The sequence below is a fragment of the Vipera ursinii genome (genome assembly GCF_947247035.1).
Source record: "Vipera ursinii genome assembly, chromosome: 6".
NCBI lineage: Eukaryota > Metazoa > Chordata > Lepidosauria > Squamata > Viperidae > Vipera > Vipera ursinii.
The window spans coordinates 63,908,649-63,931,991 of NC_139515.1; the positions used below are offsets into that span (position 1 = coordinate 63,908,649).

Consider the following 23,343-nt stretch of genomic DNA (forward strand, 5'->3'; position numbering starts at 1 on the left):
GGATTTCCTTTCTAAGGAAAGGTAAAATAACTTATGCCATTGGGTCCCTCCCCACTTAAATAGCAGAGAATGGGAATTAGCTGCAAAATTTGCAAGGCAATAGATGGAACAATACTCATTCTCTATTCTTTCAAGAAAAAAACTAGAGTTATTTCTAAGACATACAGTAGAAGAAATGAAAGAGGAAGTAGAGACTAAATCCCATCTAAGAATGGCAGGTTAAACTTTAAAATAATTACGGGCTCAGAAGATAGTTAATGCAAAAAAAATGGCACATAATTAGAATTAACAACTATTTCATACATACCTTATTTCTGGCAGGTTTCCTTCGCTTTTAGCAACAATGTGGCATTCAGAAATGCCAACTGGTGAAATTTCCCCAAAGGTTCCTGAAGGGCACTAATTTATTAGACAAACAGCCAAGATAGCTAACTTGGTATTCATAAAAAATATGAAGTAGCTAGATTTATACCTTCATATGACATCTGATAGGGTATAGAGAGTTCCAGACTTGAAAGTTACAACATGAAATCCTTCCAGAATCTAAAGCACTCATGCAGTTTCCCCATTCCTTGAAGTGAATAGGAGATTGGAAAGCTTTATATTCATGTGGGAAGCTTTTGTACCATCTACAATTATGTGCTGATTATGACTTCCCTTTTCCTTGTATGCTGCCTCCTGCCATCTCAGCCTGATTATTACAAAGAGAGCAAAAAATGGAAGTTGAAATCCTCATCTGCATTTATCTTATTTATAAGAGGGCCAAGAGACAGGTGGAAGTGTCCTGTCCACCCTTATACAATTACAGCAGTCTGCAACTTCCCTAGCTTACCACACTTCAGTTGAGTCCCTAAAGACCAGTGCTTTTTTTGTAAAACAAAAATGTGCCGGAACTCACACATGTCATACAACCCACCTTGCCTACCCTACAAGGTTCCATCCAAAAAAGGTGCCGGAACTCCGTTCTGAGCGTTCTATGACAAAAAAAGCCCTGCTAAAGACCATGAAGATATTCTTAGCATTGGGGATTTTTAGAAGAGGAAACGCTGCAGCCAAGAAGGACTTTTATTTGTTTATTTACATATGTTTGTGTGTATGTATAATTGGAGAAGAAACATGCTACATTTCCACAAAAACTAACCACTGCCACCCAAATGTAAAGAAATTCTAAATCATCTTCTTCAAAGTGAAGAAACCTCAGAGATTTCAGGGCTTCCAATAAGTCTAGTCCAGGCAATATGGTCAAAGATCAGGAATTATAAGAGTTATAGTTCCCTCTCCAATTAACTATGCACTACAACAGGGGTTAAACCGTTCCTTCTAGTCCAAGAATGAAATTCTAGAAGAACTTCAAGATCTACCAACTGGAGGTGGAAGGAAAACAGTAGCTCAGAATGTTTAAGAACTAGAAATAAAAATTCCTTCCTTATGCTCACCTCAGAAATATACTATAAAAGGGGGGTAATTTTGCCAATTCTGTTTGTCCCTGATTTTTCAACATATCAACCACAAGTTCTATTTGCAACTGAGTGGAAAAATTGTATGTACAGTCACGATACAGAAAAGATAAAAAAGAACCAGGGATAAAATTAGACCATACACAATTAGATAAAATTCTTCTAGGAACAGAAGATCGAATGATAGAAAAGATATATTAATATTTATTAGAACAGGATTTGTTAGAAGAACAGGTAAAAGAAACAATGTTAACCTGGAGTAAAAATTTTGGTTATAATATTGACCTAGATAATTGGCAATCACTATGGGAAAGAAACAGGAGGTTAATGCTAGCCACCTCCTATAAAGAGAACTTGTACAAGATGTTTTATAGATGGCACCTTCCCCCTACAAGGTTAGCAAAAATAGATAAAAAAATCTCACCAACGTGCTGGAAATGCAGAAGGCTTCCAGGGACTTACTATCACATGTGGTGGGAATGTTCAGAGGTGCAAAATTTTTGGCAGCAGATAAAAAATTGGTTGGAAGAAATATTACGACAAAAAATTTATTTAAAACCAGAAATCTTTTTATTAGGGATTATTAACGATAATCTCAGTAAAGCATCTCTCTACTTATTAGTACATATCTTAACCGCAGCAAGACTGGCATATGCCCAAAAATGGAAAAGAAAGGAAACACCCACTGAAGAAGAAATAATAGATAAAATTTTATCCTGCGCTGAAATGGACAGGTTAACCCTAGAGATCAAACATAAAAACAAAATGGAGTATTATGAAATTTGGCAAAATTTGTACAATTGGTTAGAGTTAAGGAGGATTGCTGAGATGAACATTGTTTAATTGGTTGATAATGTAAGGATTTCTTATTAGCATCTATATAATGGACATAACTGAAAGATATGTAAATGTAATGCTGAGGACTGAATGATAGTTTACTAAAAAAAACGACAGATGTTATATGTACAGTTTGTTATACTCTGTCCTGTTATAGACTGTATTTTAGGTTTTTGTTATTTCTTTCTGTTAATATAAGATAATACTAATAGTAGTGTTGTAGCTAGGGAAGTTGAATCATGTCCATTTTTGTTTTTAAATGTATATTTAATAAAATTTTCTAAAAAAAAGAAAAATTGTATGCATATTTGCACAGAAAAATGCATTTTTGTATATGGTTCAATACAATGACTTTACATATATTTTTTGTAAGGCATCCACTTTTTTAAAAAAAACATTCTTTCACAAAAAGTGCAAATTTCTGCAGATGTTTGCTATCATAAAGACTCACCTCAAATACATAAGCTGATATAATGAAATTCGGTCTTGTGTCTCTAATCTGAGTATATTTGTTCTTAACAGATATTAAAGTATGCTAAAATGCATAGTTGGTGGTAAAAATGTGTAGAAATGTCTACTCGCATATTTCTAAAAAAAAGAAATCTTGACATAGACTAATACAAGCCTGGACTGAGACCATGCAGATGTGCTGGAAAAGGAATAGAAAAGAAAGTGATTCACCCCCAATTTCTTCCTCCAAGTCTTAACTATTCTCTAGGTCAAGGGTGTCAAACTGCCAGCCCACAGGCCAGACACGTCATGACCAAACCGCGCCCACCCCATTGTCGGCAATGGGGGAAAAGCTCCAATACGTCGTGCGACATCATGTGACTTCACAAGTTTGACATGTCTGCAGGTTCTCTCTCTTTAAAATGGAGATAACTCAGGAACATATGATAAAGTTCAATATAGTTGTTTTTTCTAAAATGTGCCTATATAAGAAAATGTATTTATGGGTCTGAATATTAATAACATCAAAACCAACATCAATTACAATGAATCATTATAAAGTTATTAGTAGCTTGTTAAAAGAGGAGTGAAGGGAGACAAAAGTATCAGAGCTAGGAGTGTCTTTTAATATTTTATTTCTGTATTTTTAATAATATACATTAATTCCATAACAGCTCAATATTAAATAAAGTAAGCAATTTTCTAAATCAAGCATTTAATATGCAACTGCTAAGACTGGTAGTTTGGTACAACTAAATCTGGTAATGTCTGTAAGTCTTAATGACTCCTAGCCATGCTTCATAATTTTAACCGGGGGGGGGGGGGCGAAGCATTGTAAGAAGTTGTATAGAAATTTTTTTTAGTGGGTCAATTCCAGGTCGATTCCACACTGGTCTAATCAGTTAATTATTACTGCTTTCTATCAAAACATCAAGTTCCCTTATGAATGTTTTTTAGCGGTTTTTATGTGGAAATGGCAGGTTTTGTTGAGTGGTAAATGCTGTAATCATCTTCTCTGGTAACATGCAATTTCCATGGGAAGATATGTTTCTCAGAAGGCCAACTTCTGCCCTGAAACACCATAAGTGCAACATCCTCATCAGAAAGCAGACGGATCAGATCGCCCTCAGCATCACGGTAATTCAAAGCAATATCAATCCCCTGAAATTCACGCCTGAGAAAAAAAGAAGTTATTCATCATAGAATCAGAATCACACCAAGAAGAATGTGCCAAAACACATTTCCACTTTCTGGTCTGGAAGTATGTCCCAGGCTGGCATAAACACAGTCTCTCACCTGTTTCTTGTTGTCAGTGCCAAATATAGACTCAGTTAGCTATCAGCAACAGATAAACAATTATCAGCTTAGCCATTGCGATATCATGCAAGAACCCTGATCTTGTCTGTGGATGTTTTCTTGGTTAATGTTAAAATGCCAAGCTAGACAGGCAGGAAAATGACATTATCAAACATGCTCTTTGAAATCTGAGATGCACATGAAATATTTAGCTGCTGAGTTGATTCGGATCAATGATTGAATAAACAATGTGAAGAGAAAAGAGGGAACTTAGATTCTAGTGAGGGAGAAATAAATTATTTTCCAATACAATAAAGGAATTAGATGACCTTTTTAGGGAAGGTGGTTAAAAGGTAGCATCCTACAGCTCCAGAAGATTCTAGAGTAAGTAGATTATCTAGATCTCTTTCGGTCAGTACTGGCTTTGGTCACACTGGTGAATGACCTTTGAAGGGATTAGAATAAGGTAGTGCATCCATTTTGGCCTTTCTGGGTCTCTAAGCTCCCTTAGCCATGATAATTTTATGGCTTATGATGTTGGAAATGGGAAACACTGTTTTGCAATGGCTCTTCTCCTTCCTCCATGGATAATTCCAGTCAGTGTTATAATGGGTGAAATAGTCTAGCTGGAGATCTTTCCTTTGCATGATGTCTTAGTGCTCCACCTTATCTCCCCTTTTTTTTAACACCTCAGAGCTGCCAGAAGTCATCTATTGGCATGGGGTACAGTATTATCAATGTGCTAATGACACTTTATTGTACATCTCTGCTTCAGCCATCCTGGTGAAACTGTCAGAAGGGTGAAGACTGTGGAGGACTGGATGAGGAAGAATAGGTTTTCAGGTCAGACATACCAAGGCTGAGTGGCTCTGGATTTTGGAAACTTTGGGTTCCAGAATTAGTGCTTCATCCTTGATTCTTAGCAGGATAGTATTGTCCTGTTCAGCCTAAATGCACAACTTGGGAATTCTCTTGGACTCACAGCCCCTCCTGAAGAGCGGGTGGCAGCTGTGTCCAGAGGGAGTTGTGCACAACTTTAGCCTCTGTGCCAATTGTGCCCCTTCCTGGATCTATGCTTTATTCAGTTCCCAATTGGATTATTGCAATGAACCCTATTTGAAGTTGTTCTTGAAGACCATCTGGAAGCAACAATTGGCCCAGAATGCAGTGGTACCAGAGGTTGTGGATGCTTCACATTATTCCTATTTGACACCACTATATGCTACAAGCTACACTGGTTTGCTTCTGAGTGCAATTCAAAGTGCTGATTATCATCCTTAAAGTCTAATATGGCATAGAATCAGCTTACAATAATGAGACTGCTTTCTTCCTAGGCTATCTGCTTGCTCTACATGCTCATATAGGAAAGACACACTTCAAGACCCTTCCCTGAAGCCATCTCTTCTTAGTTACTGAACTAAGGAGGTGACCCATGAGGTGAACCTTCTCAATCGCAGCCCTTATCTTGTGTAATATGCTTCTGCCTGATCTTGCTGTCTTTTAGAAAGACCTGGTTCCTACTCCAGGTTAGAAAGTTGTGTTGTTTTACAGCCCAGATTGGAATGATGGTCTCACCTCTGCTTGGATTACCATTTTATTATTTTATTGTTTACATATTGTGGCTTTGTATCACTTTTGTTAGTTTCTGTAGACTTTTCTGGAGGCTGCACAAAGTCACTTTGGTTCAGTTATGTGACCATATAAATGTTTTTAATAAAGAATGGGGAAGGACCCTTTTGTTTTTTTAAAAAAAGCCAGAGCAATCTTTTTCCCCATAAAGCCCTAATCCTTGAATGTGTCACACTCTGGAAATTGGAAACAAAATTGGAAACAAATCTGAATGAGGGATATCTCTGGTTGAGATCTTACTGCAGATCTCTTATGCCCCCTTCCTGCACTCATCTGTTGTTTCACCCTCACCAACCACCCTAAGAACATTGAGTAAACATAGATGGAGAGGAAAATGTTGACTATTCCAGGTTCTGATCCAGAACTGAGAAAAAAGGGAGAGGCAGAAATGTCTTCTCCAGTGTGTTTAAAAAACAAATTTTACCAATGTTCCCATATAGTATTATTCCAAATTAGCACTATTCCAGACTAGTATTACTTTGGAATGGCACTATTCTGGAATAATAATAAATCCACATCCAAAAGGAGCCTAACTCTCAGCTGAACACAACAATACAAACAACCTGCACAAAACCAAAGCCATATTTGACAAAATGCATTTCTTTCCACAATTAGGAGAACAGTTGGCAGATATTTCCATCAGCTGATGACATTTGGTGGGAGAACAAATGAATGCAGTGTGGTTTACCAATATGTTTATTATTTGTTCAACATTAAAATTATGAGAATGGCAATACTCTTGAGGCAAAATAAGGATTGCCAATTGCCAACACACTGTTCTGCTTTAATGTAGCTGTGAGGAATAAACTCAGATCCAGGAATTAGAGCTGAGAAATACATCAGAGTTAAAAGTCTGCTACTCAGTCAAAGAATCAGCCCAACAGGAATCCTTTTTAGCCCTTCCTTTATCCAACAGAATTAGGTGAAGACAGGTCCACCGCTTGTGCAAATGGAGTTGTCCGTGCTTGCAGGCATACCTACTACTCACACTGTACTATCCCCTCTCTCCCCACCCGGGCCACCAAGGTGGAAAGGTTGCTCATGTATAAAACCTGAGTTCTTGCCTAAGTTTGGAGTTGTTTTGGACAGCAAAATAGGCAACATATAAATTTAACATATATGAATGCAAATATTGGGAGATATTGGGACTGCAAGTTGATACCTGATTAACTCCATTAGGTCTTGAAACAATGGGATGCTGCTCAAGTCTTCTTCCACTGATATATCCCTGGGGGGGGGAAGGGAGGGGGGAATGCAGAGATTTGGGGATAAAAAAAATGCCATATTTAGAATGTAAGTACAAAAAAAGTAAAAAATGAAATATATACACGTAGTACTCTTGCCCACTAAGGAAGAAATATCATATCTATTTAAACAGCTGTATTTGGGGACAACTAAGATAGGAGTAACAATCAGCCCAATATCATACCTCTAATCTGATAGTGTTTATTAGCAACCACATTTTTTTCCTTTCAATTCTAGGTAACTCAGTGTTTCCAGAAGTGCAATTGTGAAATGATTTTACAGGTATGCATTTAAAACAGGAAGTTACTGAGGGTATGTCAAGATTTTTAAAAAGAGATGAATAGGGGACTAGCCTTCCACAACTAGGGTACCTATAGAAGTGTGGATAGTGACTCCCAAAATTTCCCAACCAACATGCCCTGTTATGAGAATTCTAGGAGTTAAATTCCACACATTTGTCCACATTCCCTGCCCTTTGCTCTGAAATCCTATCACCACAATACTTTTCAACTAATAAAACAGACCCCAAACTACAAATCAGGGTTGTTGTTTTTTAAGTAATATACTTTTAAGAAAGAGGATTAAGAACGGGATTTCTGAGGAAGAAATGATGAACTGAACATAGCTCCATTACAAGTGCAGCCAATAAATCGTGGCAGAATGAAGATCCAGCAAGTAAACCAACTCTTTGTAATTTCTCTCCAGACAAGAAGAAGACTTGAGATCTCCCATAAGTGCTCCCTCCTTGTGAGGAGGCCACAAGACAGTGGTCTCCCATGGGTTTAGAGTTCCAGAAGTTAACAGAATAGCCATCTTTCCCCCTTTCTAATTATTTTCAGAAATTATTTGTTAACTGCTTTTCAGCTATTAGAAACTTTTGGATGGACAGGTTTTCCAGCACCAGGTTTGGTATCTTCAATCCTTTAATGAAAGAAATACACGTTTAAGGACTAAATAGTATAAGGATGATTGGAACTTTGATTTTGGAAAGTTAGAATTGGATTAAGGGTCCAGGTGAATTTGAAATAAGATTTTGGAATTAATTATAAGAATCCTTCCTATGGGAAAATGCTTTAGTTTAGAATTCCCTTTTTTAAAAAAGAGATAGGATGAGACATTGAAAGTTGGACACTAAATGGAACCAGAAGGAATTAAATAATACAATTAAAGAAAGAAAGAGTGCAGAGAAGGCCAACAAAGATGATTAGGGGACTGGAGGCTAATATATATAAAGAACAATTGCTGTAATTGGGTATGTCTGAGTTTAATGTAGAGAAGGACTAAGGGTGACATCATAGCAGCATTCCACTAGCCCTAATAAGCAGGCATATACATAGAATGAAGGCTATTGCTAAGCACATTGGTTTGTGCTTAAATTGTAAGATGCCCTGAGTCTTCGGAGAAGGGCGGGATATAAATGGGATTAAAAAAAAAATCTCAGGGATTGCCACAAAGAAGAGGGAGTCAAGCTATTCTCCAAAGCACCTGAAGGCAGGATAAGAAGCAATGGATGGAAACTAATCAAGGAAAGAAGAAATCTAGAACTAAGAAGAAATTTCCTGACAGTTAGAACAATTAACCAGTGGAACAACTTGCCTCCAGAAGTTGTGAATACTCCAACACTGGAAGTTTTTAAGAAGAGATTTGACAACAATTTGTCTGAAATGGTATAGGGCTTCCTGCCTGAACAGAGGGTTGAATTAGAAGACCTTCAAGGTCTCTTTCAAATCTGTTATTCTATTCTATTCTATTCTATTCTATTCTATTCTATTCTATTCTATTCTATTCTATTCTATTCTATTCTATTCTATTCTATTCTATTCTATTCTATTCTAAAGAAGAAGTACACTTAAATTTGACTTACCAACATAAAATGAAGCAAAATACTTTAATATTAGATATACTGTAGGATATTTTTGAACAATGGACTCAGAAGTTACATTTAAGTGTGTCCACCTCTACAAATAGATTGTATATAAAGTGATGTAAGAGGAACAAATTTTACCAAACAAGACTGAGATTGATCTGAAAGTTGATTTTAAAATGACAGGCTAAAAGAAGGATTTGGGAAAAACCCCTGCAAAGTTGGACATAGAACTAAAAACATCTGATGTCTTAAGAGATATACAAACAACAAATCTAAAGAATCACCTGGATAACTTTGCTATATTTGATTTACAAAAGAGCCTTTTTAAAGCTTTGAAGAATTTTGTGAAAAGGGACAAAGAAAAAAATGAAAATAAATCAAATTCTAGGATATTATTTGAAGGAAGAAAGACCAAGATTGCTAAAAGTAAAAATGAAAAATATAAAGTTGGTTTATTTTATCAAGGTTAAATAGAATATTGCCATTTCTGGTAATGGACTTTTGGTGATCAGAACTGAACAATGAGGCTTTAAGGATTTGTCTATACATAAGACATTGGATATAGGATGAAATCATTTGTTATATTTTAAGAGAAGATGATAAATTACCAACATTGCAGGATTCAATCTGAGAATGGGCTCCAACATGAGTTCCAAAGCTCAGAAGACTAAACCTCTGGTCCTAGTGACCAACCCAGATTGAATCCTGCAACATTATCTTGGGACATATATATTTGCTTTTATTTGTGAGTTACTGTCATTGTTTATATTTGATGAATGGAGTTATTTCTTTATATATTTCTTTTTTTCTTCAGTATGTCATTTTTTCTTTCTATTTTTTCTGGTTTCTATTTTTATTTATATTCATTTATTTTTGTAATTTGCATTCATTTTTAGCTTTTTAACTGTAATCTTTAATAAAATGACTATTAAAAAGAAGAAGCATTAAGAATGGGGATGTGGAATCAGTACCAGAGAAGGCATAAGAAGTTAACCTTTCTTTCATATATTTATTGGCTTCAAAGAGTTTTCTCACTTTGGAATCTGAAATTCATTCATGTGAATGGTTAGGCCACCGGTTAAGGCTATTTGGAGTGCAAAAATGATAAGGTGGAAATGTCTAGGTGTGTGTGTATGTGTGTGTGTGTGTTCCTCTCTCCCTCACAAAAACAATCTTTCTTTTATTTTTAGGTATAGACATTTGCTTGTTATTTGTAGTATGTCCTTTACCAACAGGGAGGATTGAAATGTGTCTCTACACCAAACAGCTTCCAAGGCCCATGAAGTATACCCAATCTAACATAAATAGAGAGGTTTCAGTGATAATTAATTATCATTAATAATTTCAAATATTCAAATTATATCACAGACAGACACAATAGTATCGTAAATATAGATACAGCAAGGGGAAAGGTTAAGAGATAAACCTAAAGAAATCACTGGTTTTAGTGGAGGGAAGATTTGAAATCAGAGACCCGTCATCTTGCAGTCTGTAAAGTGTAATGCTGTCCCACAGTGCTACATAAATAACTGTAAAACAAAAATATTCTTCCACAATCTCCTGCTCTTAGTGGATGAATAGGAGAAAAATTCTCAGAGTGGGACTGATGTTAAACCCCAAAGTACTGACAGTTATGTAAAGTACAATGCCCAGAAAGTTGCTTGGTTGCACTACCTGATAGAGCTAACGTTGTCATCATGGTAATAGCAGCGCAGCCAGTTGATTGTGTCCTCTTCCTGAGGGAGATCTTTAATAACTGACACAAAGTCACATGGAAAAATTCCAGTAGCATCTCGAAGAGTTCCCTGGAATAAAACAGGGCAGTTTTTGAAAGGATTACTCCTTCCTATTGATTGTATGGGACAAGAAGTGGAGAATGTTATTGCCCATTGAATATGGCCCAGGATAGCCTTACCAATTAAGCTGGAAAGACATTGATATGAGTCAGCAAGCCACCAAAAGAAAGAACGGCAACAGAAGAACACAAACATAGCAAATAAGTATTCAAGAATAAATACATGCCTTACATATATGAAGCCAATTGGCAAACTATCTAGCCCTATGCATGACAATGTAGCTATGTGTGAAGTTAATCCACCAGCTACACCTCAGATTGCTTTTAGGAGGGAAGGATTCCAGTAAATAAATGGTGTCAGGATTGTCCTCCATATAAACTTCTAAATACTCTTACTCCCCCAAAGTGGAATCCCTGGAAAATATTCCATGATTTCCTATCTTCCATTTACCATGCAATGATGAGAATGATTAAAGAATCCCTGGCTGAACCTGAGTTGTTGAAAGTCCTTAATTTCTGTCATACTTGAAGTCAACAGTGGGAGATACTGCAGTTCTGATCATTTCAGATCAGTAACTTACCCATGAGGATCCAACAATATTTACCTCGAACCAGTCTTTATTGACCCTGCTGAGTAAATAGATCAAGTCTCCTTTTTTGAAGCTCAATTCCAGTTTATTGGAGGCAGAAAAATCAAACAGTGCCTATGGGAAATAATCCAATAGTAGGAGATCACAAATTAGGAGTAGGAGATTACAAATTACAAAATAGTAGGAGATTACAAATTACAAAAATTGGGTATAATTTATATTCTCAGAAAGTAAGCATTACATCCCAATAGTTTAAAGACATCAAAGATATTTGCGCAAAAATCTTGGATTAGAAAATCTATACCTGGATTATACCAGTTCTATAACACTATGTGTAGCAACTTTGTTCTCTTATAGCAGACATGTCAAACACAAGGCCCGGGGGCTGGATCCGGCCCATGAAGTGGTTTCATGTGGCCCGCAAAGCCATCCTGGAAACAGTGAGGGAATGGCCCCCACTGCCTTGGCCCTGGCCCAGAGACCCTCCTTCTGCCAGAGACCCTCAGATCTGTCCCACTCCTGCCCAGGCACCCAGAGGCACCCTTGATGCGAACGATGTAGAGCTGGCCATGCCCACCCAGTAGGCCATATGCACTTTAGCCACGCCCACCCAGGCCACACCCACCCGGCCCCCTGAGGGCAACCGCAATGCTGATGTGGCCCTTAATGAAATTGAGTTTGACACCCTTGTCTTATAGGCTTCTGGCAATATTTCCCTACTGCAGAATTATACCATACCATGATAACACTGACTGACAGATTTCATGGCTCTGAAAGAAAATGACCAATAAATTTCAGTTGTAGGAAAAATAATTTTAAGAATGAGACTCTAACCTTCTATACAATACATTTCTGTTGCCATAAGAAAGGGAAAAATATGCCCTCAACTGTGAAAGAAAGAAAGAAAGAAAGAAAGAAAGAAAGAAAGAAAGAAAGAGAGAGAGAGAGAGAGAGAGAGAGAGAGAGAGAGAGAGAGAAAGAAAGAAAGAAAGAAAGAAAGAAAGAAAGAAAGAAAGAAAGAAAGAAAGAAAGAAAGAAAGAAAGAAAACAACTATTTCTATGTGGATTTTGTTTCAAATGTAATGTTAATTCAATGCTATTTAATACAGTAATATTAAGTTTCTTCATTCCTTCCTTCCTCCCTTCCTCTCCATTCTTTCTAAGAAAAGTTGAAAGGAAGAAGTGTATGCTCTTTGTATTGGCCCACAAATTCTAACTCTATTATTGAAAGAGGATCCTCTGGCTGGTTAGTGTCTGAATAGCGACACATTCAGAGAAATACCTTTATAGCATTATATTTATAGCAAATGAGGCACTCACCTCCACTCGTGGAGCTGACAATCTGTCAAAGCCCGGTTCTTGAGGACTCACACTCTTTCTATCATAAAGAAGAGAGAAAGAGTATTTCACCAGCTCCACTGGGGATCAATACAGAATTAGCATTTCAACCAGCTGAATTTTTATTAACTAGGCTGGGAAGTTAGCAAGAATGGTGTCCTATGTTTGTTGCATACTCACACACGGCGAGTGCGAGGGCGTAGCCTTCTCAGTCCTTGAGGTATCTGCTCAGTGTCAAACTTTGACTGACAGAAAAATAAGCGGATATCTTCATCTAGTAACACACAGGGTGGCAAGCTAAGCAGCTTCTGTGACAATGAATTTTTAAAAAATCAAATTGAGAAATGGACAGTTTCTGTCTTTGCATTTTACAAGTAGAGGAAATCTTTCTGGGGGAGTGGTCAAAACACCCCCCTCCTGGTCCATCACCAACCACCCCCCTGCTGGTCCTCACCAACCACCCTAAGTACATTGAGTAAACATAGATGGAGAGGAAAATGTTGACTATTCCAGGTTCTGATCCAGAACTGAGAAAAGAGGGAGAGGCAGAAATGTCTTCTCCAGTGTGTTTAAAAAACAAATTTTACCAATGTTCCCATATAGTATTATTCCAAATTAGCACTATTCCAGACTAGTATTACTTTGGAATGGCACTATTCTGGAATAATAATAAATCCACATCCAAAAGGAGCCTAACTCTCAGCTGAACACAACAATACTAACAACCTGCACAAAACCAAAGCCATATTTGACAAAATGCATTTCTTTCCACAATTAGGAGAACAGTTGGCAGATATTTCCATCAGCTGATGACATATGGTGGGAGAACAAATGAATGCAGTGTGGTTTACCAATATTTTTATTATTTGTTCAACATTAAAATTATGAGAATGGCAATACTCTTGAGGCAAAATAAGGATTGCCAATTGCCAACACACTGTTCTGCTTTAATGTAGCTGTGAGGAATAAACTCAGATCCAGGAATTAGAGCTGAGAAATACATCAGAGTTAAAAGTCTGCTACTCAGTCAAAGAATCAGCCCAACAGGAATCCTTTTTAGCCCTTCCTTTATCCAACAGAATTAGGTGAAGACAGGTCCACCGCATTTATACCCCAGGTAAGAGGGAAGTGCCCAATTCCTTAAGCCTTGAGAGATATTCAGCATTGATGAGGGCTCTTTATTATCAATACTGTAAGAAGTTAGGAGCATCTGCTGAGAGAATTAAAAAAAATCAACATGACAACCATAATTGTGCAATTGAAGCCCTGTCCTTTTAAATCAAACCCCCATCCCTTTTTTATTTATTTTTTATAAATCCCCACCCTTTCTTTTTTTATATATAACTGCCCTGAGATGTCCAGCAGGACTGTTGGGGAGTTTGGAATGATCTACAGTTATATTGGCATTGTAGGTGGGATTAACAGCTTTGGTAGAATGTCCTATTTCACCAGACATCTTGGGGTGGTGAGGGGCTTAGAAGTGACTCTAATCTGGCTTCCAGTTTGATGTCATGGTGTAACAGGCGCAGGAAGACAGGGATCCATCTTCCGCATACAATTTTGCCTGGCTGGGGACTCTAAAAAGGGTCGAAAGTCACCCCAAAGAGGCAATGGAGAAGGAGGGGACCCTGGTTGATTGCAGGAGAGCAGCTTCCCTTCCATTTGATCTGAGGAAGCCCTCCAAACCAGCAGGGGAAAGACTGGCTACATTTGTGTGGCCAATCAGAAGCTGCTGACAACAGTAGAAAATAAGCATTAACCAGCAACTTTCAAGCAACGTGGATGGAACTGGGTGAGACCCTATCCTCTCTTTATGATTTTAAGACATTTTCCTGGGGAAAAAAACGTGAAAGCAAAGAATCCTCCCTGATGAGAGAGGGAAGGGGAATTTCCACCCCATTCCCTCAGGAAAAGAAAAGTAGTGAATTAATTGCTTGGGGAAAAGAAAGAAAATTACAAGATTAATTTGGAATCAATACACAAATATAACTTTGAAATTTGGGGACTAAAAGTGCTTCTGAGATTTTTTTAAAAAGAGACTTAAAAAGCTTGTAATGTAAGTTTGGATGTAATAAAGCTAGAAGACAGCATTGACATCTAGTGGTGAAATACAGCACTACAATTTATTATGCCTAAAGGAAACTTGGCTGGAAGCCCAGACTCAGATAAGACTCTTGTTGTTTTCAGAAACTTTCACTTTTGAAGACTGCAGCTGGGAAAAGGGGAAAAAATTCTCTAGGGCTGCTTATCTTTGTGGCAGAGACAATAAACTATTTTGAAACTGGCCTGCCTGGACTACGAATATAAATACTAACTGACCTTTAGAGCTGTGTCATTAAGCTATTTCCCTATAGAAGAAACATGCATTATTGATTGAGATGATGGAAGATGATTTGGCAAAGGAAAAAAGCCAGAATAAGACTCAAGAAGAATGGAGTTTCAACCATCTTATTTAAATCTGAAACAGAATGTACTTAAATAGATAAGATGTGTATGTTGAACACAAGAAATTGTTATGAACTGAGATAAAGAAAAAATTTTGGTCATTAAAATTTAGCAGTATTAATATTAATAGCTAATTTGAATATTGATTTGTGCATAAAGGTCATGTAAAGGTGAATAATGTAGACAAACTAAAAACCTATTGTTGAAATTAATAAATAGGTCTATATGGAATGTTAAAAATGAAAATTATCAGGTTAAGTAAGAGATAGCAGATACAAAGAGGAAGAGAGGAAGTATTAAATATTGAAATAAAAAGAAATTTTGATTACTACTTAAAAAAACAACTGAAAATTAGCAAAAAGGAAGAATATCATATTGTATCCTTAATTTGTTAACATAGCGGTTGAGAAGCTAAGTAAACGGGATGTGTATTTTAATATTAGATTTTGTGAGGAATGGTGATAGATGAATTGGGAGTATATTAAAAATCTTGGGAATGATAAATATCAAACGTTAAATCTAAATGTTAGTGAAAATTAAAATTGAAAAATCTATTAGGTCATTGATTGTCTAAAAGATTGTATGTTAAAACAATTAGAATATGTGTAAACTAAAAACTATGAATACTGTATATGTAAGAAAGTTATTTTCTATGTGATTGATAGGATGAAACTTGTCTTTAAATCTACAAATAGACAGCATATATGAAGGGGAAAAGAGAGGAAATGTTTATGATAGCAATTTGAAATCTGTACTAATGATATCTGTATGTAATTGAATTACTACTATCCAGCCACCACGTTGCTTTTCAAATATGTGAATGTAATATTATAAAATCAATAAAATTTGTAAAAAAAAAAAGAAGAATTGTATTTGCCTAGTGTGAGAAAATGTGTACTACCGGAAGAAGAGAGGAAGCATTGGATGGTGTAATATTGGGACTAGATTGAAGAAGTTAACATGTACCACTGAATTACTAATGGCCCCAGAAAACACGTTGCTTATTAAGTACTTATGATTGTAAAACTAGAAAATTAATAAAATATGTATTAAAAAAGAAGTCTTTCTAATGTCTTATAATTAAATTAAGTTTGGACTATGAAAGGCTGCATAGGATGCTAGATGTATATAACCATTTTTGGACAATTGTGTAATCTTGCATAATGTCCCAGGCATCCAAAACTTGAATGAACATTCCTATGATTGCCAAATCCTCCACAGTATCAATACATTTCAGCTTTTTTTTCTTTCAGAATGACTACTTTCAATTTACTGGAGGTGCTAAACATCTAATGGAAACTCTAATAGCCTCAATCTTTATGACACCAACTCCTGCCCAAATATTGGGCGACTGTTCCTAATTTAGTGTGCAGATCTTTTTTTTATTGAAAAGTTTTAAAATACATTTTAAAAACATAAACTATATAAACTATATAACCATAGGTGGCACACAGAGCCCTCTCTGTGGGCACACGAGCCATCGTCCCAGTCCTAGGCCTTCAGCTGAGTTTTGTTAAACCTTTTCGCTTTAGGCCTCCGCCACCGTGTGCAAAAAAGAAAAGGTTAATCAATCAATTTCAACTTCTCACAGGAAAAAAAAAGATCTCGCAAAGTTGGAATTGATTGATTGAACTTTTTAGTCCCACCCAGTCTGCTGTTACCACTGCAGCCACGCCCACCCAATGGGCCACACCTACCCAATGGGCCACACCTACCTGGCACCCGACGATACATAAGTGGATTTTGGGTTGCAGTTTGGGCATTCAATCTCTAAAACATTCGCCATCACTGATCTAGACCAATGTAACCACAAATGGGTTTAAATTGCATGTGTGAATAACTTCTCAGCTCACCCTGGTGCAACAATTGATGTTTCTATAACACTATTTTACACTAAGTAGCTCCATGATCAAAGTGGCAAACCTTTCTTAAAATTAATGCTTACCTTCATGTACATGTTGAGTATTGGGATTCGGCTATCTGCAATCTCTTTCTTTGCACCAACATAAACTTTTCCTGAAAAGCATCAATGCAAATAAAGAGAATCAAGGATATCACAGAAGTGATGTGTATTGAAAAAAAATTAGAAAGTTTGATTGTACAGAGGACTTTCTTATCCTTTGGGAGGTGTTTGCCAATTGCAAATCACATTTTTCCAAAGCACCAAGAAGGCAAGACAAGAAACAATGGATGGAAACCAATCAAGGAGAGAAGCAACCTGGAATTAAGGAGAAACTTCCTAAAAGTGAGAACAATTAACCAATGGAACAGCTTACGTTTAGAAGTTGTAGGTGCTTCACCACTGGAGGTTTTTAAGAAGAGACTGGACAGTCACTTGTCTGAAAAGGTATAGGGGTCTCCTACTTGAGGGGAGGGTTGGACTAGAAGACCTCCAAGGTCCCTCCCAGCTCTATTCTGATTGATTTTAAACTCTCATTGTTTCTGTACTAATGCAACATTAGGCTCCGTCTCATGCAACCTGCAGAGTCTCTTCTTTCTGAGACTCCTGCGGTCAATAATTCTGTGAAAGGAACTAATGATTTCTATGGTGCTGGGATCACAAAATGCCCATTTTAAATTTACAATATTGACAACGGTTTTAATAGGATGGCAAAGACCAACGTATTTCCAAATAGAACACATGGTGAAGAAAAACCAATTCTCTATAAACAAGAGAAACTAAGGTTCAAGAGCAGCAGAGGGACTTTCCCTGTGACAGAGATAACTGAAAGAATTGGGGACTTTATTCGGCATAAGAATGCCTTCTTTGTATGTGTTTTATAAAACAAGGGAGGGACTGTTCTAAAGAACAGAAACGGGCTGTCATGCAGCAAAAGGAATTTTTTTTAGTAACATGAGAGACAAAGGCAGAAGTTGAAGTATAAATGGTGAAATGAGATAGTTTAACTGTAGGGTATACAGGAGAGATGTAGAGATAGATTCTGCTTCAAGCACCAGGGTTTTTTAGTTAACATAATATTCATAGAGAGGCAGAGAGACAGACAGACAGACAGTATTAAACCCATCCAACTCCAGGGCAGTTTAGACCAGGTCCAATACATAGAATAAAAACGTATTAAAAGCTACCTGAACATGCTCCTTAACATGCAAAATCTCAACAGGGATGCCACAACCACCTTGGGGACTACTGGAAACCAAGGAGATTGGAACCCCTCCATTTTTAAAGGGGGACGCTTTTCCAGAGGGCAAGGGCAGCAACGTAGAAGGCTTGATTCCTTAATCTCATAAAATTACAATATTCAACTGATGAGACCTGGAGTGCACCCATATATGAAAAAAAACTGAACAAGTTAAGTCAGCTTGGAAACTGTGTTTCTGAAAACATATGAGGTTACATACTCCAGACTGAGACAATTTGGGATAGTACATGGGGGCTGAAGTTGTGCTACTTAGAGGAGGACCTCCTATGGAAATGTACATATTGGGAAAGGTACATACAATTGTAGGCTGAATCTGATTTTTTTAAACACAAATTTTCATTTAAAATTGAATGGCCACCAAAAATAATAAGACACAGCTATTGGAAAAGCCATTCAATAAGATATGACAAACATAAGCATTCCAAGGTCATCGTAGCTTTTATATTTATTCATTTGTTTATTCATTTAATTTTTGATCCGAGACTCCAACTGATTGTAGGCAGCTCACAAAGTATAAAAGAACATAAAAACAATGAATAATAATACAATAAATATTACTCCAAAAAGAATTACAAAATAGTTACAACATAATGATTTCAAAAAGTGATATTCATATTAGGGGAGCATCCTAGATGGCAAGGGGTATTTGGGAGTTCAGAACATGCTGCAAAAGGCAAAGGAATCCAGCATTTGAATCACTGTATTATCATAGTCTTAAAACCTTCTGCTCCATCACTGGAGGTTTTTAAGAAGAGACTAGACAATCACTTGTCTGAAATGGTACAGGGTTCTGCTGCTTGAGCAGGGGGCTGGACTAGAAGACCTCTAAGGTCCCTTCCAGCTTTCTATTCTATTCTAAAATTCTAAAATGTATAAATCTTTTACTATGCAACCATTAAGTGAACAATTCATTATCAGATAATCAAGGAAGAATATCTAGACACAGGGCCAGAAAGGTTTTGTGGTTTACCTGGAAGGGTAGGAAGTATGCAGGTAAAGCTACTATTTTTACTTTCTGCACCATATCTTTCTTCCAGTTTGGTATGCAAGCTATAGAATTGGCTATAACGCCGAAATATCATATATCTGTTCTTGCCTTTTGTTTTCACCTCAATCACAAATACCTAGAAAAGAAGAATTCAAAATTCCTGACATCTCCAGTTAAAATAATTTTAGACAACACAAATACATTTCTACCTAAAATGCTGAAGAATTGGTCTACTCTTCATATAAGCCTGCTAACTCCTTAATACAAGCAAAGGAATTCAAAAAACAGAAATATGTAAATATCTTTTCTATATGTGTCCTGAACAATGCAAGATGATTTTCATTCAGTGCTAATGATACAGTATGAACATTAATGCTTGGTTTAGAGTAATGGTCAGTCATAGTTTGGCATATTGAATAAATAAACCTTGGTTGCCCATACATCTCCTCCCCTATCTTTTCTTGATAGAATAAAAACAAGATTGATTGTAGCTGGAATCACATATCATACTAATAGTATTTGTTTTAATCACAATGTGCTAATTTCTAGCCTTCCGGAAATTATCATTGCATTCCAAATCTTTGAGGATTACAATTTTCAAAGGCCAATCCCTGGCTAGGAATTCTGGGTCTTGTGTACCTAATATATCTGCTGGGTGTCCAGGTTGGAATACACTATTCTAAGCCATAGACTGCAGTTTACAAATCACTATAGTTGAGTTCCTCATGCTATTTCACAAAAACAGCAATGTTATGCAGTAAAAATCTATGTTTGCACCTAAAGACACTCATGTCACCCACTTGGATCTTTCTGGAAACAAATATTCCAGAAATTTAATTTTCCATTAATTTCTGCCTTAGATTTATATCCCATCTGTCTTTCTTTCTTTTTATTATTAAAAAGTTTTAAAGTACATTTTTTAAAAAAGCATTCTCAGTCATCCAGGTCATGGTTGTCCCTTTTTCAAAAGGCAACTGGACTTTCTCTGTTTTTGCTTGAAGATGTTTCGCTTCTCACGCAAGAAGGTTCTTCAGTTCTGAGAAGAGGATGAGAAGCGAAACATCTTCAAACAAAAAGAAAGAAAGTCCAGTTGCCTTTTGAAAAAGCACCTTTGGGATCTCTAAAGTTTCTAATATCCATGGTGTGATAAACACCAATCATTACAAAGTGAAACCAAATCCAGTGAAATTACTCATTTCACGTTAAGAGTGCTTTTATGAAACAGTGGATTTTTCCCCACTTTCACTCTCCCCGTCCCTGAAACATCATAGATAGATCAACAAACAAAAGAAAAATATTTTCTTACATAATAACTGGAGAAACCTCTCTTCTCTTCAATATCTGCAATATTAGCAGAAACTGGTACATCATCTGGAAGCTGGTCAAAGTCACTAAAAGATACATTAAATAGTGATTATTTCAGCAGGTGATGACCTAGCTTGATGATCGTACATTTCTAAATGTGCATTTTTCATTCAAATCCGGATAACTCGCCAATCTTGAACTATAGGTGCCCTACAGTTATATTGTACTTCTGACCACTCTGGTTGGGAATTATGGGAAAAGGAGGGCAGCACATCAGGAAGACACTAAGTTGGGACGACTGCTTACAACTTCCTGCCAATATTTTTCTTGGGGGGGGGGGTTGTGTGTGTGTGTTTGTTTGTGTGTGCATTTGTGTGCATTTCTGCATGATAGGTTGTATCACTTAAGGAAGTCAGAAAGCTGCCAGAGATAGCAACAATGAGTTATTAATGTGTTATTTTTATCCTTTTAATAGCAAGGAGACAGGGCTGTGGGATTTCCTGTTACAATGCCAAAGGTACTTTACGGAGGAGACTTTCTATTTCTATTTGCAACTCTATCTCAGACAGGAAAATATCTTGGGATAGCCTGGCATGTGTGCATTTAAAAAGGGAAAAAGGGCTACAATCACAACAAAGAGAACACCAATACACTGACGTTCTTCTCTTACCGCAACTGAAGCTGCATCACATATTTTAAAAAACCTGAACAGCTTATGCCAACTTTGAAAAGGTATTGAGCCTGAGGCAAAGGCACATTAAGAAGCCCTTTGGAGAAAGTATCTAAATGACTTACCTCTCATCTCGAAGCTGCCTTGGATGAGACATTCCTCCAGGCCCTTGCTTTGCAAGACCCCCAAAAGAGCCAATAAATTAAAAGTATTTCCTCTGCACTTCAAACAGCTCGGCAGCAACCTGTGGGATGGAGGTGGGCAGGAGAGGGGGTGTGTTCTACTCCAAGTCTCTACCTTGGTTAATGCACTGTAACTCCCCTGCAAGTCTTCAGCAATCTCTGCCTAGTTGCTTAATTCTAACTTTCCGGAAATATGCTTTCTCTTAGTTCTCTCCACCCTTGGCCATTTGAGGAAGTGCAACTGAAAGCAACCTTTTGAAACAGAATATAAGGCATGACAAACATGCTCATGTCTAAAATATCTTTTCCTTAAAAGAAAGTCCATGAGAGCAAGCTACAACTGAAATGAGTTTTCCATCGAGTTTTAGCTTTATGTGCCACATTCTGAATTCTCACATCACCTTTGAACTGCTTAGTTTTCTTTGTTTACTTATTTGTTTATTGATCTTCTGCTTTTCAGAACTGCAGTCTCACAAAGCAGCTGACAAGCAATGTATGCATCGCTGAATAAAAACAGGCAATACTGTCTTAAAGTAAACTATTGTTATTATTTCTACAAAACAGATAGAGTAGTAATAGAGTGGGGACAGGTAGCTCTGCAACAGAATCATATTTTCACATCACCTGTCTTCCTCCTCTTCTCTATAACTTATTCAATGATATGACTTATAGAACAGACATGTCAAACACAAGGCCCGGGGGCCGGATCCGGCCCGCGAAGTGGTTTCATGTGGCCCGCGAAGCCATCCTGGAAACAGTGAGGGAACGGCCCCCGCTGCCTTGGCCCTGGCCCAGAGACCCTCCTTCTGCCAGAGACCCTCAGATCTGTCCCACTCCTGCCCAGGCCCCCATAGCCACCCTTGATGCGAACGATGTAGAGCTGGCCACGCCCACCCAGTAGGCCATACACACTCTAGCCACGCCCACCCAGTAGGCCACGCCCATCCTGGCCATACCCACCCGGCCCCTTGAGGGCAACCACAATGCTGATGTGGCCCTCAGTGAAATTGAGTTTGACACCCCTGTTATAGAACATCATTGCAGATCATGGAGAACCTTAATTTTGTAGGACTGCAGACTAGGAGATGCCCAGAGAAACCTGTGCATGAATTATTGTGTCTGAAAATGAGATCATGGCATGTACTTCATAGGAGAATCAGACAGAAGAAACTATCCAGCTGATGAGATCTATATAAATAATAATCCAGTGGTTTATTCATGCATTTACTAGAAACAGAATCATGTGAAGATATGGTGTTCACATGCAGTAATCATAGATGGTGAACTACAAAATGATGCAACCTTTCTCATCTTGAATCTACTGATCTTACTGCTAAGCAATAGCAATAGCAATCCTACTCTGGAGCATGAATATAGAAGAGAAAAGAGAAGGAAGGGATGGGCAATATGAATTTGGTAATAGTGTAAGGATATTACAGCACAGCATAAAATCTACTTCTACAAATTTAATGGCTATTTTAAACATTTACTTATGTTATATGTATGCATGAGGAGAGACCATGAAGCTGGAATTCATTTTTCTTGGAATTGTGACTGTATCAAAACCACACACCATCCTTGTGACGTTTTCTATTTCTTCTAAACCTTAGAGTTCAATATTGCCCCCAACATAATATTGCCGTGAGAACATCACTGTTCTGTTTTGTTCATCTTATCCCAAGCTGTGAGTGAAACACTGAAGCTGTCATTAGATGTACCCCTTAAAGGATACCAAAAAGGATACTCTTTATGACAATGCCATCCCCACCACAGTTACAAGATAGGTTAAATCTAGAATATTTTGTCAACTGCCTCATTGTCAGAAGCAATCAAAAGTGTATTTGGGGAGTACAGACCAATCGCTTACTTTATGCTCACTAGCCAGCATTCTTTTGCTCTCTCTATTGGCACGCATAAATACATAAATACACTCAATGAGGAAAATGAGGTTTAATGTTAAAGGTATATATATATATATATATATATATATATATATATATATATATATATATATATATATATATATATATATATATGTTTCAAATGTTAACTATTTAGATTACCTTGCTAGGCCCCAAACATGGGGCA

General features: G+C 37.2%; 2 protein-coding genes across 2 annotated transcripts in view; one reads left to right on the plus strand and one right to left on the minus strand.

The window, feature by feature from the left end:
- The window catches only part of SSTR3 (somatostatin receptor 3), a 364,665-nt gene that overhangs the window by 247,397 nt on the left and 93,925 nt on the right, over window positions 1-23,343 (plus strand). The window lies entirely within an intron of this gene.
- On the minus strand, window positions 3,363-21,412 carry NCF4 (neutrophil cytosolic factor 4). Its single transcript, XM_083365958.1, has 10 exons — window positions 21,199-21,412; window positions 20,405-20,489; window positions 19,081-19,234; window positions 16,895-16,965; window positions 12,685-12,812; window positions 12,487-12,544; window positions 11,182-11,280; window positions 10,456-10,586; window positions 6,832-6,897; window positions 3,363-3,918 (listed from the first exon to the last, which is right to left on the minus strand). The coding sequence occupies exons 1-10, from the start codon at window positions 21,228-21,230 to the stop codon at window positions 3,708-3,710; spliced, it is 1,035 nt and encodes a 344-aa protein (XP_083222084.1). The 5' UTR covers window positions 21,231-21,412; the 3' UTR covers window positions 3,363-3,707.